The sequence below is a fragment of the Gopherus flavomarginatus genome, chromosome 5 (genome assembly GCF_025201925.1).
Source record: "Gopherus flavomarginatus isolate rGopFla2 chromosome 5, rGopFla2.mat.asm, whole genome shotgun sequence".
In the NCBI taxonomy this organism is placed as follows: Eukaryota; Metazoa; Chordata; order Testudines; family Testudinidae; genus Gopherus; species Gopherus flavomarginatus.
Window position 1 is genome coordinate 92,841,965 of NC_066621.1, and position 18,818 is coordinate 92,860,782.

The 18,818-nt window shown below is 43.7% G+C and overlaps 1 protein-coding gene across 1 annotated transcript in view; it reads right to left on the reverse strand.

Annotated features, from left to right (window-relative positions):
- Positions 1–18,818, reverse strand: part of MAP3K9 (mitogen-activated protein kinase kinase kinase 9) — a 69,809-nt gene that overhangs the window by 20,293 nt on the left and 30,698 nt on the right. Inside the window, exons 4-7 of the mRNA XM_050953647.1 lie at positions 16,904–17,052; positions 11,930–12,105; positions 5,980–6,220; positions 4,548–4,670 (exon numbers count right to left, since the gene is read on the reverse strand). Of these exons, the coding sequence (XP_050809604.1) occupies positions 4,548–4,670; positions 5,980–6,220; positions 11,930–12,105; positions 16,904–17,052 (689 nt within the window). The remainder of the gene's footprint in view (positions 1–4,547; positions 4,671–5,979; positions 6,221–11,929; positions 12,106–16,903; positions 17,053–18,818) is intronic.

An 18,818-nucleotide genomic window follows, 5' to 3' on the forward strand; every position in this document is an offset into this window, starting at 1 on the left:
CTGGCAGAAGCAACAGACAGCCATACCCAAAAGGCTCAGCCAGAGCCTGAAATACCCTCAGGTGCACCAGCGGAGAGCGGTTCACCAGCAACGGAAACAACCCCATCACCTACATCGCTTCCAGAGGGACCAAGCCCAAGTCCACAGTCTGAGGAAGAACTGGTGACCCCAGCCTCAAGGGAACAGTTCCAGACTGAGCAGGAAGCAGATGACAGCCTTCAGAAAGCTTGGGCGGTGGCCCGGAGCACCCCACCGCCTCTCAGCTCTTCTAATCGATCCCGGTTTGTTATAGACCAAGGACTTTTATACAAGGAAATTCTTTCTGGTGGACACCGGGAAGAATGGCAGCCGCAAAAACAGTTGGTGGTTCCAACTAAGTACCGGGAGAAGCTCTTAAGCTTAGCCCATGATCATCCCAGTGGCCATGCTGGGGTGAACAGAACCAAAGACCGGTTGGGGAAGTCCTTCCACTGGGAGGGGATGGGCAAGGACGTTGCCAAGTATGTCCGGTCTTGTGAGGTATGCCAAAGAGTGGGAAAGCCTCAAGACCAGGTCAAGGCCCCTCTCCAGCCACTCCCCATAATTGAGGTCCCATTTCAGCGAGTAGCTGTGGATATTCTGGGCCCTTTCCCAAAAAAGACGCCCAGAGGAAAGCAGTACGTACTGACTTTAGTGGACTTTGCTACCCGATGGCCAGAAGCAGTAGCTCTAGGCAACACCAGGGCTAACACTGTGTGCCTGGCCCTAACAGACATCTTTGCCAGGGTAGGTTGGCCCTCTGACATCCTTACAGATTCAGGGTCTAATTTCCTGGCAGGGACCATGGAAAAACTGTGGGAAACTCATGGGGTGAATCACTTGGTTGCCACCCCGTACCACCATCAAACCAATGGCCTGGTGGAAAGGTTCAATGGAACTTTGGGGGCCATGATACGAAAATTCATCAACGAATTCTCCAATAATTGGGACCTAGTGTTGCAGCAGTTGCTGTTTGCCTACAGGGCTGTACCACATCCCAGTTTAGGGTTTTCACCATTTGAACTTGTGTATGGTCACGAGGTTAAGGGGCCATTACAGTTGGTGAAGCAGCAATGGGAGGGGTTTACGCCTTCTCCAGGAACTAACATTCTGGACTTTGTAAGCAACCTACAAAGCACCCTCCGACACTCTTTAGCCCTTGCTAGAGAGAACCTAAAGGATGCTCAAGAAGAGCAAAAGGCCTGGTATGACAGACATGCCAGAGATCGGTCCTTCAAGGTAGGAGACCAGGTTATGGTCTTGAAGGCGCAACAGGCCCATAAGATGGAAGCATCATGGGAAGGGCCATTCACGGTCCAAGAGCGCCTGGGAGCTGTAAACTACCTCATAGCATTTCCCAATTCCTCACTACAGCCTAAAGTGTACCATGTTAATTCTCTCAAGCCTTTCTATTCCAGAGACTTACAGGTTTGTCAGTTTACAGTCCAGGGAGAGGATGCTGAGTGGCCTGACGGTGTCTACTACGACGGGAAAAAAGACGGTGGCGTGGAAGAGGTGAACCTCTCAACCACCCTGGAACGTCTGCAGCGGCAACAAATCAAGGAGCTGTGCACTAGCTTCGCCCCATTGTTCTCAGCCACCCCAGGACGGACTGAACGGGCATACCACTCCATTGATACAGGTAATGCTCACCCAATCAGAACCCCACCCTACCGAGTGTCTCCTCATGCCCAAGCTGCTATAGAACGGGAGATCCAGAACATGCTACAGATGGGTATAATCCGCCCATCTTCCAGTGCATGGGCATCTCCAGTGGTTCTGGTACCCAAACCAGATGGGGAAATACGCTTTTGCGTGGACTACCGTAAGCTAAATGCTGTAACTCGTCCGGACAACTATCCAATGCCACGTACCGATGAGCTATTGGAAAAGTTGGGACGTGCCCAGTTCATCTCTACAATAGACTTAACCAAGGGGTACTGGCAAGTACCGCTAGATGAACCTGCCAAGGAGAGGTCAGCATTCGTCACCCATGCGGGGGTGTATGAATTCAATGTCCTTCCTTTCGGCCTTCGAAATGCACCCGCCACCTTCCAGAGACTGGTAGATGGTCTACTAGCTGGACTGGCAGAATTTGCAGTTGCCTACCTCAATGATGTGGCCATTTTTTCAGACTCCTGGCCCGAACACCTACTACACCTGGAAAAGGTCTTTGAGCGCATCAGGCAGGCAGGACTAACTGTTAAGGCCAAAAAGTGTCAAATAGGCCAAAACAGAGTGACTTACCTGGGGCACCAGGTGGGTCGAGGAACCATAAACCCCCTACAGGCCAAGGTGGATGCTATCCAAAAGTGGCCTGTCCCAAGGTCAAAGAAACAGGTCCAATCCTTCTTAGGCTTGGCCGGATACTACAGGCGATTTGTACCACACTACAGCCAAATCGCTGCCCCACTGACCGACCTGACCAAAAAGACCCAGCCAAATGCAGTTAAGTGGACTGATGAGTGTCAAAAGGCCTTTACCCAGCTTAAGGCGATGCTCATGTCTGACCCTGTGCTCAGGGCCCCGGACTTTGACAAGCCATTCCTAGTAACCACAGATGCATCTGAGCGTGGTATAGGAGCAGTGCTCATGCAGGAAGCAACAGATCACAACTTCCATCCTGTCGTGTTTCTCAGCAAGAAACTGTCTGAGAGGGAAAGTCACTGGTCAGTCAGTGAAAAGGAATGCTATGCCATTGTGTACGCCCTGGAAAAGCTACGCCCATATGTTTGGGGACGGCGGTTCCAACTACAAACTGACCATGCTGCACTAAAGTGGCTTCATACTGCCAAGGGGAACAACAAGAAACTTCTTCGTTGGAGTTTAGCTCTCCAAGATTTTGATTTTGAAATTCAACACATCACAGGAGCTTCTAATAAAGTTGCTGATGCACTCTCCCGTGAGAGTTTCCCATAATTCAGTAGTTAAAAAGTGTTCTTAAAATGTAGAAGTCTGTTAGTTATATACTTAGGAGTATATGTAAAGGTGTATGTGTTGTATTAATCTGTTTATTTTCAAGTTCTAGAAGGAAATCGCCGCCAGTGAGCTTCCCCACTGTCTGCAATTTGGGGGGCGTGTCATAAACAGATAGCTAAGGGTTAATGTCTCTTGCACCTGAAGCACCTGACCAGAGGACCAATCAGGAAACCGGATTTTTTCAACTTTGGGTGGAGGGAATTGAGTGTCTTTGTCTTTGTTTTCTGCCTGCCTGCTTTCTCTGAGCTTTGGAGAAGTAGTTTCTTTTTTCTAGTCTTCTGTTTCTAAGTGTAAGGACAAAGAGATCAGATAGTAAGTTATATGGTTTCTTTTCTTTGGTATTTGCATGAATATAAGTGCTGGAGTGCTTTGATTTGTATTCTTTTGGAATAAGGCTGTTTATTCAATATTCTTTTAAGCAATTGACCCTGTGTTGTATCATCTAATACAGAGAGAACATTTGGATGTATTTTTCTTTCTTTTTATATAAAGCTTTCTTTTAAGACCTGTTGGAGTTTTTCTTTACTTCAGGGAAATTGAGTCTGTACTCACCAGGGAATTGGTGGGAGGAAGAAATCAAGGGGAGATTTGTGTGTTGGATTGATAGCCTGACTTTGCATTCCCTCTGGGGGAATAGGAAAGTACTTTTTGTTTCCAGGATTGGGAACGGAGAGGGGGAGTCCCTCTGTGTAGTTTCACAGAGCTTGTGTCTGTGTATCTCTCCAGGAGCACCTGGAGGGGGGAAGGGAAAAAGGATTATTTCCCTTGGTTGTGAGACTCAAGGGATTTGGGTCGTGGGGTCCCCAGGGAAGGTTTTTCAGAGGGACCAGAGTGCCCCAAAACACTCTAATTTTTTGGGTGGTGGCAGCAGGTACCAGGTCCAAGCTGGTAACTAAGCTTGGAGGTTTTCATGCTAACCCCCATATTTTGGACGCTAAGGTCCAAATCTGGGAATAAGGTTATGTCATCACCCTGAGAGGCCTTCATAGCCTATTTAATCCTTGGGTTCTCTTCTAAAACTCCAACAAGAGAATAGAAATCCAACTCTCATGGTGCTGAGACCCACACTAATCACTAGGCAACACTACCTTCATATTGCTCTTCAAAATGTACTTGTGTCCCCTTTAAGGTCTCCACTGCTTGTTATGACAGGGCCACATTCCCAAACCAATTGCTTCCATTTTTCTTGAAATGTTTTTAACAAACAATTTCCATTCCTTTGCCACACAGTTCTCTTTCAGCCTATTCAGCTGATCCACCTCAAAAATACATTCTGAACTTCCAAATATATCCCATACATTTAGTTATAGCAAGCAGGCTATATCCCTGAGAAATATACTTCCAATACAATCAATCAGCAAGTGCCCAGAAACACAAATAAGTGAGGTTCAATTTCTGGGAGAAGGAACATTCCCCACCTACTCCCCACAGTTAGACTTCTTTCAGGAACGTTTATAGGCCTTTCCTAAACAAGACTCAACACCCCACTGCGGCACCTGCTAGACATATTATATTTCTTCCCAAGTTCAATGTTATAGTAAGCTCCTTACACTGTATGGCCCTGAGTCTGGGAATGACGGTAGGACTTGCAGGAGGACTGGAACAACTACTGATCAAGCTTTTCCTTTTGTCCATGGTTGGAGATGCTTGCACAGTGAACTTGTGCTGGAAATCTGTTTAAAAAAAAACCAAAATCACAATTAAAATACTCATTCATGAAACACAACAAAGAAGATTATTAATTCTTTCTGGTACCTTTGCAGAATGGCATCAGTGTTTCAGTGCATCTTTGCAGGCACATAAACCCCCAATTTGCACACACACCTAACGTAGCCTGAACATTAGCACTTTGCATCTGGACATACAACTGCAAAGGAGCCGCATATAAGTGTGTCCAGTTGGGGACTAACATTCCTACCCATATGTACCTGCATAATTTTTCAGGTAGAAACCTTTTCATCTCATTTCCCAAAGAGGCTTATGGGGTAAGCTAAAATTCATGAAACAAATGTTTACAATCTTATTAAAGATGGCTGTTATTATTAAAAATATAATCTACCACCATCTCTTCCCCCCAACTCTCAGTCTTCCTTCGGAGAGAGAGTCAACTGTGCAGTACATGTTAAGAACCATCTATAACAAGGCTGCCAACTCTGGGTGAATTATATAATCAAACACAGGCAGCTTTCTGTTTTCCGCCATTTTGGAACTCCCCAAGCAATTTGCACATTCAGTACCCACTCTTCTCACAATGGACTCACTACTCAATTGGCAGCCATCCTCATTCTCCCACCTACTTTCCCAATTGCTGGCCAACCAAGTGACATTTTCCATCCAGTCTTGAGGGAACGAAGCAGCAATCTAATTCTGTATTTATGAGCTAAATGGTGCTGAGAAGTTGAGTGCTGTAGTCCTCATAATCTTCCCTTAGCTACCCAACATGACTCTCAGAGTCCCACGGCCATTTCCCACACCAGCAGTGTAATGGACTATGGTTGCTGTTCTGATATCAAATATACCCACATGAGCTTTATTTAGCAATAAGAAGACTCCAGAGTAGACACTTCCACCACTTTCAGGTATTGCCTTCAATGAAAGTGGGCATTTGGGGTATTGTTGAACTAAATGTTGCATTGGTAGTTAAAATTAATATTTTGCTTTAAAGTGAATTTCCTGATACCAGCTGCAGACTAGTGATGTGTGCTACAAACACACAAACATTCACCATTCCTCTTTAACCACATCCTTACCCTTTGGACAATGTTATTCATAGTGCATCCTATTGTTACCATTTCCTATGTTTTTCCCTATAACCACTAATCTTTAATTTCTTGATGCCAAAGAGGTTGGGATTTTTTAAGGCACATCTTGTGACCATCAATGGGACATTCTACGACTGCAGGCACAAAGGAGCTACATTTAACAGAAACTCATTTGGCACAAGAGGACCCCTCTATAACCCGGCACTACAGCATCACTGACCTGAAGGGAGGCTGATGCGATTGCCATCTTTCAACTTAAGACGGTTCTTCTTGAACTTGCCTATGCGCTTCTTCACCCGAGGCTTCTCCTGGCACAGCTGGTGGATGATGATGTTGAGCTCCCTTTCTAGGATGTCAATCTCACGCTCCGCCAACTCCTGCTCCCGCCGCCGCAGCAGCTCCTCATGGTTCTTCTGCTGGAGTGCAGCACGGGTCAGCTCCTCCTCCCACGTGCGCAGCTCCTGCGGGGAGGAAAGAGAGAAGAATTCCATAGATCACAAGTATGACATATGAGTTCTGAAACTATTCTACCTACTAGAGGAGCAAATCCAAAGATGGCTGGAGTTCATTACTGGCCTGGCTCACATACTCAGCAAGGAGGCCAAGGAGTGAAGTGACAGAGACTGAACTCCACTCTCCCCTTTCAAAGCTGTCCCTCCAGCTTAGGGTTGAGGCACTTTGACAGGGCAATGTGGGAGAAGCTTATTCTGCTGCTGATCATGATGTGTCTGATCTGTGATTAAACAAAGAACTTCAGTCTCTACAGAGGTCAGCCAGGCACTTTTCAAGCACTATACTGACTGCAAAAATAAAGTAAACATTTCCAACTTTGGCATGTTAGATGTTGTTCCCTTTAACTAGTATAAAATATTTCAGATGTAGGTGCTTTCCCTAATACGTACAGTTAGATATTTAACTTGGAGAAAAATGTTTCAAGATAAAAGACTGAACATTACAATGTGCATCAAAAGATTCGGCTCTGCATCAGATCTCTTGATAAGCACAGATTTGACTATGCTACTGGAGGCTCAGCCAGAACTTTCACATACTCTGGCTTGTTCAGGTCTGGGTATTGCCATTATGACAGGGGAGCCAGGGAGTAAGTAGCACATGTCCACATCAATGAACACAGCAACTTCAGACTTTCCACCTTTCCAGCAAGATGATGACAGCAGTTGAAGCTGGATGCTTGCTTTCCAGGTATCTGGGAGGGTGAACGGGGGAAGACATAGAATATGGCAGCTTATTTTTGCAGGATTTGTTCAGAATTTCCAACTGTTAACTCCCCCTTGTTTTCCTGACTAAATCAGCATCTACATTAATTTGTTTAAATTGACTTCAAAACAATCTAAAAATTAAAATGTTCCCATCTAGCGCATCATAAGACAGAAAACAAAACAAAAAACCTAGCTCCAACGTAAGGCAACCAAACAGAGGAACTAGAATTACTGGTGCAGGAAGTGAAACAAGATATTATAGGGATAACAGAAACATGGTGGAATAGTAGTCATGACTTGAGTACAGGTACTGAACGACATGTGCTGTTGAGGAAAGACAGAAATAAAAAGGTAAAGGCAGTGGACTAGCATTGCACATTAATGACAAGGTACACCGTAAAGAAATTAGAAGTGATGGAATGGGAAAACAGAATCTGTTGGTGACCAAAATCACTTTGAGGAAGAAAGGTAACAGAAGCTCCAATGAGATAGTGCTTGGGATATGCTACAGACCCAAAGGATCCTATTTGGATATGGATAGAGACCTTTAATGAAATAAGTATTCATAGGAATTGTGTGATTATGGGAGACTTGAATTTCTAAGATATAGATTGACGGACAAGTGCTACTAATAACAGCAGGGCGCAGATATTTCTCGATGTGATGGCTGAAAGTTTTCTCCACCAAATAGTCACCGAACCAACAAGAAGTGACACCATTTTAAATTTAGTATTGGTAAGCAACCAGAACCTCACAAAAGAACTGGCTGTAGAGGGCAACTTTGGATCAAGTGATCATAAGCTAATTCAATTTACACTAAAAGGAAGGATAAACAAAAATAGGTCTGCAAGTAGGATTTTTTTATTTCAAAAGGGTAAACTTCAAAAAAAATTATGGGAAGTAGTGAGGAAAGTGGACTGGACTGAAGAACTTAAGGATCTGAATGTGGAGAAGACTAGGACCCAGGAGGCGGTGTTCAGCTGCTGAGGCAGGACCCAGAGCGCAGGGGAAAATCCGCTCCATCCTGCTCTGTTCACTCCTCGTGAGCCGAAACATGCTGGGGAGCAGGGTAGGGGCGCGGGGTCAGGACACATTTTTCCTCAGAGTCCCCCAATTGGCTGGGGACCTGGGGTCCGTCAGCAGAGTGGCTAATCCGCCATTGTGAAGGAGGACTGGAATATCCTACAAGATGACCTTGAAAACTGGAATAGAAATGGGATGAAATTTAATAGTGCAGAGTGCAAGGGCATGCCTTTAGGGACTAACTGCAAGAAATGTTGCTATAAGCAGGGGATGTATCAGTTGGAAGTGACAGAGGAATAGAAAGACCTGGGTCTATTGGTCGATCGCAAGATGACTATGAGTCACCAATGTGATGTGGCTGTGAAAAAGCCTAATGCAATCCTAGGATGCATCAGGTGAGGTATTCCCAACAGAGACAGGGAAGTATTAGTATTATTATACAAAACACTAGTGAGACATCATATGGAATACTGTGTGCACAGTTCTAGTCTCCTATGGTTGAGATAGATGAATTCAAACTGGAACTGGTGCAGAGAAGGGCTACTAGGATGATCAGAGGAATGGAAAACCTATCTTATGAGAGGAGACTCAAGGAGCTTGGTTTGTTGAGCCTAACAAAACAAAGGCTGAGGGGAGATATGGTTGCTCACTATAGATACATTAGAGCAGTGGTTGTCAACCTATGGCAGGCGTGCCAAAGGTGGCATGCAAGCAGATTTTTGATGGCATGCGGGGCGGGCTGAGCCGCTCAGCCTGCTGCCACTCTGGGGTTCCCGCTGCTGGCCCCTTGCCAGCCAGGGTCCCGCCGCTGGTCCCACTCAGCACCCGCTGCTGGCCTTGGGGAAGGAAACCCAGACTGGCAGCAGGCTGTGACCCCAGCTGGCAGGAGTTGGCAGCCAAAACCCCAGAGCAGTGGCGGGCTGAGCTGCTCAGCACGCCACCGCTCTGGGATTTCCACCACCGGCTCCTGCCAACGAGGGTCCCATTGCTGGTCCCACTCAGCGCCCGCTACTGGCCTGGGGTTCCTTTCCCCAGGCTGGAAGCAGGTTGAGACCCCAGCTGGCAGGAGCCAGGGGCCGAAACCCCAGAGTGTGGCGGGCTGAGCCACTCAAGTGACGTCATCGAGAGGCGTCGCCGCCGAAATGCTGCAGAAATTTGGCGGCATTTCAGTGGATGCTCCACCGCCGGCCAGGACGCGGGCGCATTTAGATGCCCCCACGGGCGCCATGGCACCCACGGGCACCGCATTGGGGACCTCTGGACTAGATGATCACGATGGTCTCTTCTGGCGTTAAAGACGGAGTCTGTGAGCTCTAACACAAATCTACACAATAACGTTATCAAGAGAGATGAAGTGAGGTTTATTTGTTTCCTTTTAAACGTTCGTTACATAGAGGTCATTCCTATCAACTCATGCTAGGGTGCAGCATCCTTGTGAACATGGAGGATTTTAAAGTTAACTATTCACCTTGCCCTTTGTTGATGAAACGGATCTACTGGAATTAATTGTTCCTGAGATCTCCAAATCCTTTGCTCTCCCCATCACATTCCTTCCTTCTCACCACAAGGACAAAAGGTTTCAGAAAAATCACAGAATAATTATCTCCAGTTGGTCAATTTAACTGCAGAGGTAAAAGTTGAAAAGTTCAAGTTTAATTCCTTTTGGTTTGGAAGCATCCTGTTAAATTGTATGGATTTTTAAACTGATTTTCTCTCTCTCTCTCTCTCTTTTTCTTCTTTTTTCTGTAACCTCACTGTTATCTGTAATACCATCCTACAAGCTTAATGATAAGCTTTATTTAAAAACAAATACTAGTTGTCAAAGTAAGTATTCTTCAAAATGTCCTTTTCTGAATGCTATAGATGATTCATATTTTTACTTCTCTAATAGTAGCACCAGAAGCTCCAATTGGGATTGGGGCCCCCACTGTGCTATGCACTGTACAGACAGTTCTTGCTCTGAAAAATTTATCAATTTAAGAAAAACTACACATTTAAATAATTTTTTTAATTAATTCACATAATTGGTGGTTTTATTTACTGTTTGCACATCACTAAGACTGGACACTGAACTTGGACTAATTAGAGCTGTTTCATTTTCTGCCTCTACTGCACTAACATAATGCTGTTGTACCACGTGTACCAATGGACACCACCATCAGAAGGAAGTGTTTATATGTAAAAAAAGTTCATGTAATTTAAAAAAAAAGTTCTGAACACATTTGTATTCACATTAAGGGTTGTTTTTTTCGCTTGTTTGTTTTGTCTTTTTTTAAAGAGCCCTTTCTCCCTCAACCCCTAAATTAACATTTGAGCCTAAAGCAAATTGACCTTTAAGTGACACTTTCATTATAGATAAGCTCATTGTTCCCTTAACCTTGTTTAGGCATATATCCACCAGCCCAACTGCTGGACGTATTAAGTCACTCCATTGTAATACACTGATGGGGACTTCCTCCCCTCTTCTTATACTGACCATAGTAAGCAGATGTTCTACGAGGGCAGTAACAGAGCTGCTGCAGTTTATGTTCACTTTTCTGACAGTACTCCACTTTTCTGATGAGAACTCCACCCCCATTCACTGAGCAGCCTTTATTTTTGGTGGTGGACATTGTTCATCCCCTTGTCCTTACTATCCTCCCATGCTGTCTCCACTTAGTCTGCTGCCACACTCAATCATTCAGTGTTTCTCTTACACTTACTAGACAGTGCAATACCACTATGGGGAAGGGGAAGGAGGAAAAGGGAAGACAAAGGGACCTGCTGGAGTTTTCCAGGAAAACAGAGTAGGGAATAGCTGGGAAACAGATGCTTCAGTGGCTCCAGTGACTATTTGCAGCAGAGACCATAAAGAAAAGTATATGAAAGGCAGATAGCTTTTTAGCGAGCCAGCCACCAGCTGTGTTTCTTCTTCCTCTGGCCCTGCATCAGTTCCAGACACATGGAGAACTCCTGCTATGGGGAGGGGGGCAAATCAGGGTACAACAGCTCTGTCTACTTGAACTTCTCTTCTCATTGATCCATCCTCTGAGGCTATTTCCATTTTGTCTTTACTGTTGCTCTTGCTTGCTGGCAATCCCTACAGTCCAGAGCCTGAGGAAGACACAGATTAGAGGCTCCATGTGTCACAATCTGGTTACTGACACTGCAGGCCATATCCATTACATTTTAAGTGTACATGTGTACTTGACACCTAGAACAGCACTGCAAAATTGTGCCATATCAACTAAATCAGTCAAGTGGGAAACCCGTATGATTTGTGAAAGAAAGCGGTCAATACCATTACTAGCATGATTATATCAAGAGACCCCTAAAAACACAGGCATACTGACATTTTTAAAAGCTTCCCAAGTACATGATGAGCTGAGCTAATTCCCTACAAAGAGTCAAATTGGGTTGGCAGATGTACCTTGTGCTCCAGTATCTGAAATATAATTACAAAAATTTAAGTCTCTAGCCCTTGTGGTTGTGACCAAAACCTTGACAAGGTGACCATCGTGTAACCAATACTGATGTTCGTTTGAATTTGCAGGCAGCCAGAAACAACAGCTCTGAGAATGTGAACTGCCTCTTCCATATTATTTGGGTGTTGACATCTAAGCCTAACGATAATGTATTTGTCACGATTGTTAACAATTTCACTGCCAGGTGACACATGGAAAAATGGAGAGGGACTATCATATTATGGAAAATCTTCAATATTTGTGACTGGACTCTCATTTTGATGTCACAAGCAGGCAGAGTTTAAGCGTGGACACAGCATGGAAGAGTACTACAACCTAATTTGTTCCCATTCCAATCCCTTTAGGTACATATTAAAAATGCCAGTAAAAGAAACTAACACACAAAGATGATACCTGTTTAGGCTGTGAAACTAGACAAGATCACAGTCCAAGATAACATGAGAGCGGAATGTTGTTCTCTTTTTACCTTTTCTTTGGCTCTGAGCTGATCAAACATCTCCTGGATCTCATGCTTCCAGTCTTCCTGCAAGGAGTGGAAGGAATCTTTGGGCATTTCAAAAAAGCCAGACTCCTCTATGGTAGTGAGTTGGTCTAGTATATCGGTGAAAGATGGTCGTGAGTGTGGGTCAGAATTCCAACAGTCTAAAAGAGGACAAAGGCAAGCAAGTTGTTAAACATCAGAATAAGTAAGTTAGAGACTAAACAGGTGGTAAGTTGTGTTTACTCCTTCTGACTGGCTAAGAATTGTGCACAATCGCATTTTTGTTACCCTGCCTCTCCCATCCCCCAACCTCATCTTCGTGTCTTCTCTTGTAGACTAGGCTCTTTGGGGCAGAGACTGTCATTTTAAATATGTCCTGATTCGTTGGCTTCTAAATGCTACTGAAATATAGATGTTAACTAACTAAAATATTGTTAGAGACTGACTCAATTTATAGATAACTACACTACCAAGCTTGTTAAAAACCACACAGTATAAATATTTCCCCCAAATACTTTGCTTTAAACTCTAATTGGTTATGGAGCAGAGACTGGTTTTGCTGTGAGAGCATAGCTCGGCATAGAGAAGCAAGGGTTAGTATTAGCTTCTTCTGCACTTCATTGGAGAGTTAATTTGGATGAATGGTACTTAAGTTAGACTAGATTGGGTGTGAGCAGCCACAATACAAAGCCATACCCAAGTTAGTGTGTCCTCACTGGTGCTGTGCTCTCCCATGTGTGCTGCTAGGATTTCTGTGAGCATGTCTCATAACTCTTTGTGCTGCAGTTAGAGCCACTCTATGGATTATTTTCCAGTGAGTTGTAGGAGAACTCATCTGTCCTCCTGCACACAGAAGGAATTGTGAGAAGGCTTGAAGGACTATCAGCACTCTTGTGATTTAGCCTGCAACCTCACTGCAAAGTGGGCAGGTTACCAGTCTGAGTGAAAGCAAAGCTAGGCTCTAACCCATACCAGCTACGCCAGTTAGTTGAGGTAGAAAGAATCACCTAACTCAGGTAAGAGGGCTGATTGTGTGGATGAAAGGGAGCTGAGGGGCAACAACTGAGTAAGAGCCTGAGCTAACCTTGCAGTGAAGATGTATTCTATATATCTTCAATTCTGATCTGCAATATACCTTGCTATTCTCGTCCCAGGCAGACACAGTCAGTCCTTGACACCTAGTTGTGTGGTGTGTGTGTGTGTGTGTGTGTGTGTATTAGATGAGCAAAGAACAAGTAACTTTTTCCACTTAATCTGAACCAGATCTGAGCTTTCATGTTTCAAAAAGTAAACTCAAAATGCAGTGAATTATTCTATTATATAGCTCCCAAAATACAGAATTTAAGGCACCATCTTACCACATGTACAATTCTCAGCCGCTGCTAACAGGCAATAGTATATAAAAGATGCTCAGATACTACGATAATGTGGACCAGAGATATTAAATAAAGAATGGTGTATAATAAAATCACAAACTCTTAAATTACCAAGACCCTGCTTTTAAAAATACCATCATGTTAAGTGGATGATCTGAAACTCTCATGACCAGGAAAATCCCAACCATTCAACCTCTTCACCTCAAATGTAGGCCCCCTACCTCAGCAAATGTCAGTTTTTCATTCTACATTTTTTCTCCTACTGTAATCTTCATTATTGTCTTCTAGTGCAGTCTTTGCAGATTCCTGCCTGAGCAATACACTTATTCCCTTTAATGCTAGAGAACTCCTGCATGCCAATCCCCAACAAGAAGTCAGATAGGAAAGGCCTATCACATGACCATAGTCCCAGAGGTGGCAGAGTACAACAACCTCAACCCCCCACAGTTGCAGAAACACATGCTGTAATGCAGAGGGCCTTCCCAATGTGTAAGTGTAATCATTCCTTCCAACCAGTACCTGGAGGGGCTGAAGCACGGGCTTCCCACATGGCCAAGGGAAGTTGTGCAAATTGTGCAAAAAAGTGGAATATTGCTTGCTTTTTTGAAGGAAAAAAAAAGGAAGTTTAGAACATTCCAAGAACATTAAATATTCTACTGATGCTTTATAATTTTAAAATTGCCATTTAGATTAGAGGACATCACGAGCCAAATTCATCCCTGCAATAATTCTATTAATTTAACACAATTAAACCAGGGATTAATCTGAACTCCTATTTCTTATCCTTTTTGACTCTGCTGGGATTCTGATTTTGCATTATTTTTTTTTTAATTTTGAAATTATTACAATTCTCCATTTGCGAATTTTGATACTGAGATTTTGAGCATCAGGATGCTGTTCTTTAGGCATCTGATTGGGTCCCAAAAGCAACACAGGAATGAACATTTTTTATGGCTCACAAGATGCTTCTTATATCTATGTGCAGAACCAGGGACGTCCAAAACTGCTTCGTAGTCTCCCTGCTGCTGACCAACTAGTGACGATGGGCGATACAGAAAAATTGTCAAGGGCATAATCCCTGCCCCTCTATCCCAGTTTTTAAGAATGGCAAAGCAAACATGACCCAGTGTAAAACAAAGTGCTGCAGCCAGCCAAGTGCATGAGTGAGTGAGCTTGATAACGATGCAGGTGGTCCATGGCTTTTATTTTCCCAGGCCTAGAGCTGCCATTATCTGCACTAATGAGGACAGTTGTAACTTACAAATCTTTTCTCTGAAGAGAGGAAGTTCATGTTTGTCATCTCAGTAACGACCACCAGGGCAGTAATTCAAAAGAAAATCAGCATTAGGGGAACCAGAGTTCACCAGGAAGGGAAATGGTGTTTTTGACTAACAATTCTGACTAAGGGGGAGGAAAGTGATTGTTTTCTTATTCTCTTCCAGTTGTTCTCCCTGGATATCCTGAAGCTAACATTCAAAAGTGGAAGTGGTGGTTGCTCTATGGTATTGGGCTGAAATATAGGGCATATGACTTTATTTCACACCTTCCAATATTTTCCACCTCACCAACACCCATGTTTGATTTTAAGAAACTGACTCCCTTCTCCTAAGAAACACTGTCAGTATAAAATGCACTGAATTATGACTGCTTGATGTTGTCATTAGCTCTTTTAGACGGAGCTTGCTGCACTGCATTCTTTGTGTTGTACTTAAATTCACTGACTTACAATCTGATTCCCATTGTTCCCATTGTATGTCCTGTGTATCTAACCAGGGGAATTCATAGTTGTAGTAATGCAGATGCATGTACTATATCTGCAATTCTATTGTTTGTAATCCTATGGCTCACTGTTTTAGCAAAGCATTATGCAGAATTCTAGATTATTAATTGAACTGTGTTTGTAATCTGTATCAAAAGGATAGAGAGAGACAATAGTATTCCAGAAGCAGACAGACCTCTCAGTGACACCTGCTTAAATCAAAGGCAAGTCTATCCCACTAACAGGGGGAAATCAGTAAACTGGGTTTATTTCCAGTCCTGCTACAAACTCATTGGGTGACACTTAACAAGTCACTTCACCTCTCTATGCCTCCGTTTTCCCCATCTGTAAAGTGGAGGTAATACTACCAGACTCATGGGAGGGTTGTGAGGTTTAATTCTTTAATGGTTGTAAAGCACTATGAGAGCCTCAGCTATAAGGCACAAAATAGAAGTTCTAAGCATTCTTTTAGAATTCTATATACATATTTTGATAAAAATTAAGAACTGGATTGGAGTGGATGGCTTAGGGGACATTTGCAGAGTTATAATAGTCAGAGAACCCATCTGGGCCATCACCTGAATTGCACCCTACAAAAGGCTATTCCTTCCTTTGGTACTATATTCGTACTATAACCCACCTCTGGAAACTGATATTTTTTTATTTTAAAAAAGCCTTCAACCACCTGGGCTTTTCAGCATGTCAAAGTCATGATTAAATCCCCCCAAAAATTTGAGTATGACATTACCAGATTGATGGGGATACAGATGACGTTTAGCACTAGTACTATATAGAACTTTACATTTTGAGAGTACTATATACACGTTAAGCTTAACAACCCTCCTTTGTGAGATAAGTGACTCATCAAAAGTCAAATACCAGGCCCATTTCACCACCAGTTGTACTGCAGGTAGCATTCATTTCAATTATTGTGTCAATACTGCAAGCAGGTACTATTCCATTGATTACAAAATACATTAATGTGGCCCATCAAGTCAATGGCACAGCAGGAATAGAATACCAACCTTCTGATCCCCAGCCAAGAGTTCAATTCACTAGACTAGTGGTCCCCAAAACTTTTTACCTTGCACCCCCCTTACCCCTGTCTATGCCCCCCCTCAGAGCTGGGAGTGGGCTGCGGCTCCAGGAGGGGGGACGCAGACAGGGGCAAGGGGACAGAGGCTGGGGCCACAGCTGGAGTCAGGAGCAGACCCTCAGCCAGGGGCTGAGGCCCACAGCTGCGGCTGGGCACAGAGCCCCAGAACCTTGAGCACGGGGCTGTCAGCCGCGGCTAGCGGCGGATCTCCAGGTGCGGGGCAAAGGAGGCACTCCCTCCCCACCCCCTGTGGGGGTTGGTGAGGGCCCCAGCTGTGCCCCACCCAAATGTTACTCTGCACCCCAAAGACTGAAGACCTCTTCACTAGACCATTCTGATTATATATAATAGTGATAATACTATTAGCTATCAATAGGCTCAAGCTGCAAAATTCAGAAGTGGGCTTAGATTTCAAATATTCCAAATGTGGTGGTATTTGGATCTGGGGGTTTGGTGTAAGCTCATCAACCACAATCAAGACTGCAAGACAACAAGAACATCCCCTTCCCCTCTTCATAAAGGCTTTTATTTCTGCAGCCTAGAGGTCTTATGATACAGTAACTGTCATAGCAGACTTAGTATGGCTTCTGTAATAACATGGTCCACTGAGAAAAAAAACCATCTAATTCTGTGGTCTGAGCTACTGAAACCTACAAAAATAGGCACTCATGGAAAGCACTCAAGAAAAATATATAAACACTATCTCTCCCACTGCAATTGGCTCTTACCTTCCATGAGTTTGGCAAAAGGTTCTGGGCACGTGGATGGGATCGGAAGGGCAAGTTTATTCATGGCAACTCCGTATGCAACTGCTAGACCATCAATTCCTCGGAATGGTACCTCCCCAGTTAGCAGTTCCCAAAGCAGCACACCGTAACTATTTGGAGAGAGACAGAAAGTGCGTGTATGGCTATAACGAACACTAATAAACCTCAAGGAAAAAGAGGGCATAAGGCTCTCTTATTTATCAAGACTGTCTCACATATTAGAGGATACTAAATAAATCCAACATTTACAAACAAAGAAAAAAATTAAATGGACTAGTACGTCTGTACACAGACCACCTGCTTTTGTGGGATGTTTGGCCAGTATTAATCTGTGCAGCCCCCTCTTCCTGAATTTAGCTGTCCTGTTTTGGCAAACTCCCTTTCCCCGAGGATGTGACAGGGTTCCTGATTTGTCAAAGTTACAGAAGCACAGTCAATATAGCAACAATTAGGGTTTCACTCTTTTTAAATGAGCAGTTTACCATTTTCATTTTGAGCAGTAAATACTCTTGTAAAAATAACTGTGCAAAGGTTTCTTAATTTTACCATCTAAACTCTCTAAAAATAGAGCATGTAGCAAAATAGTCTATGTGGATCTGTACAGAGACTGGAAATTTTTTCTTTAGACAGAATTTAGTCTTCCAAATATTTTTACTGTGCTCATTACTGTAGTTTTCAAGTACCTAAAATTCCAAATCACAGTTTGATGGATTTCTGTACCTCTCCATCATCCCAAAAGATAGCTTGTATATGCTTGTACTGATTTGGGATGGCTAGGTCAAAGAAGTGGCTATGCTTTACTTTTTGCTCTGAAGGCAGAGCGATTTGTGGTCTCTCTGATCATTCTGGTTCACAAGCCTGTAGAAGAAACTTCTGTGGCAAATTTAATGACACAGATTGATCTATGATTAAATGTGGTGCTCCAGAAATAAATATTTTGTTACACCACTCCTGCAAAATACTTGAGTACTGATCACCTGAGGGATGGGTGGGAGGGATGCCAGCTCTTTCCTATAATACGCTACTGAACCTTAAAGGAGGATGTGTAGTGACATAATCCACCCAACAGCCTAACTGGGGGGAGGGGGTAATAAGCCTGCCAAATTATATTTCTGCATAAATTTCAATACACTCAGGTACAAACTTCAGAACCAGATGCCACTCCATTTTAAAGTTATGCTATTATAAAAGTGCAATGTGGAGAGCTGATTGTGTTTATGGGGAGCAGAGAGCTAGCTAGATGTCAGGTGTATAAATCAGAAAATAAATATGTACATTGACATGCCATACTTTCAGAATTAGTCCTATTCTCTTTTTCATGACAATAAGCCCCAAGAAATGGGAAGGTGGAATGCCTATTAGTACTACCCTAGTTTAAGGATTTCATTAACCCTGAAAATGTCAATAAGAAAGTCTACATCTGGATCATTTAAATTATGAGACAAGTTAGGGAAACAGGAAATGACAACTTCAAAAACACTATAGTGCCTTGCCTTTTTTGTCGTTGTTAAATACAAATGATTTTCTGATTTCCTATGAAATCCCTCTGCAATGAACCTTGAGACAGGTATCAGGAGGGGAAAGCAGGGCTAGTAGTAGAAAGGGCAATATGGCAGTGGAAAAGAGGGAAAAAAATAGACTTGGCAGGTCTGTAGGGGTGCGATGGAGTATTCATCACACCCACAAGTGGAATGGGTTAATGGAGGCCTTGGGTGCCTGCCACACCCCCTCCCAGAAAGGAGCAAGGGAGGTGAGTCCTCATAGCAGCCTAGGAAAGCTGCACAGGAAGCAGCCAATTGGAGGGAGGCTGCAAGGAGTCGCCAATCAGGGCCCAGAGAGCTAGTACCGAAAGAATACAGAGCGGAGGAGAGTGAGT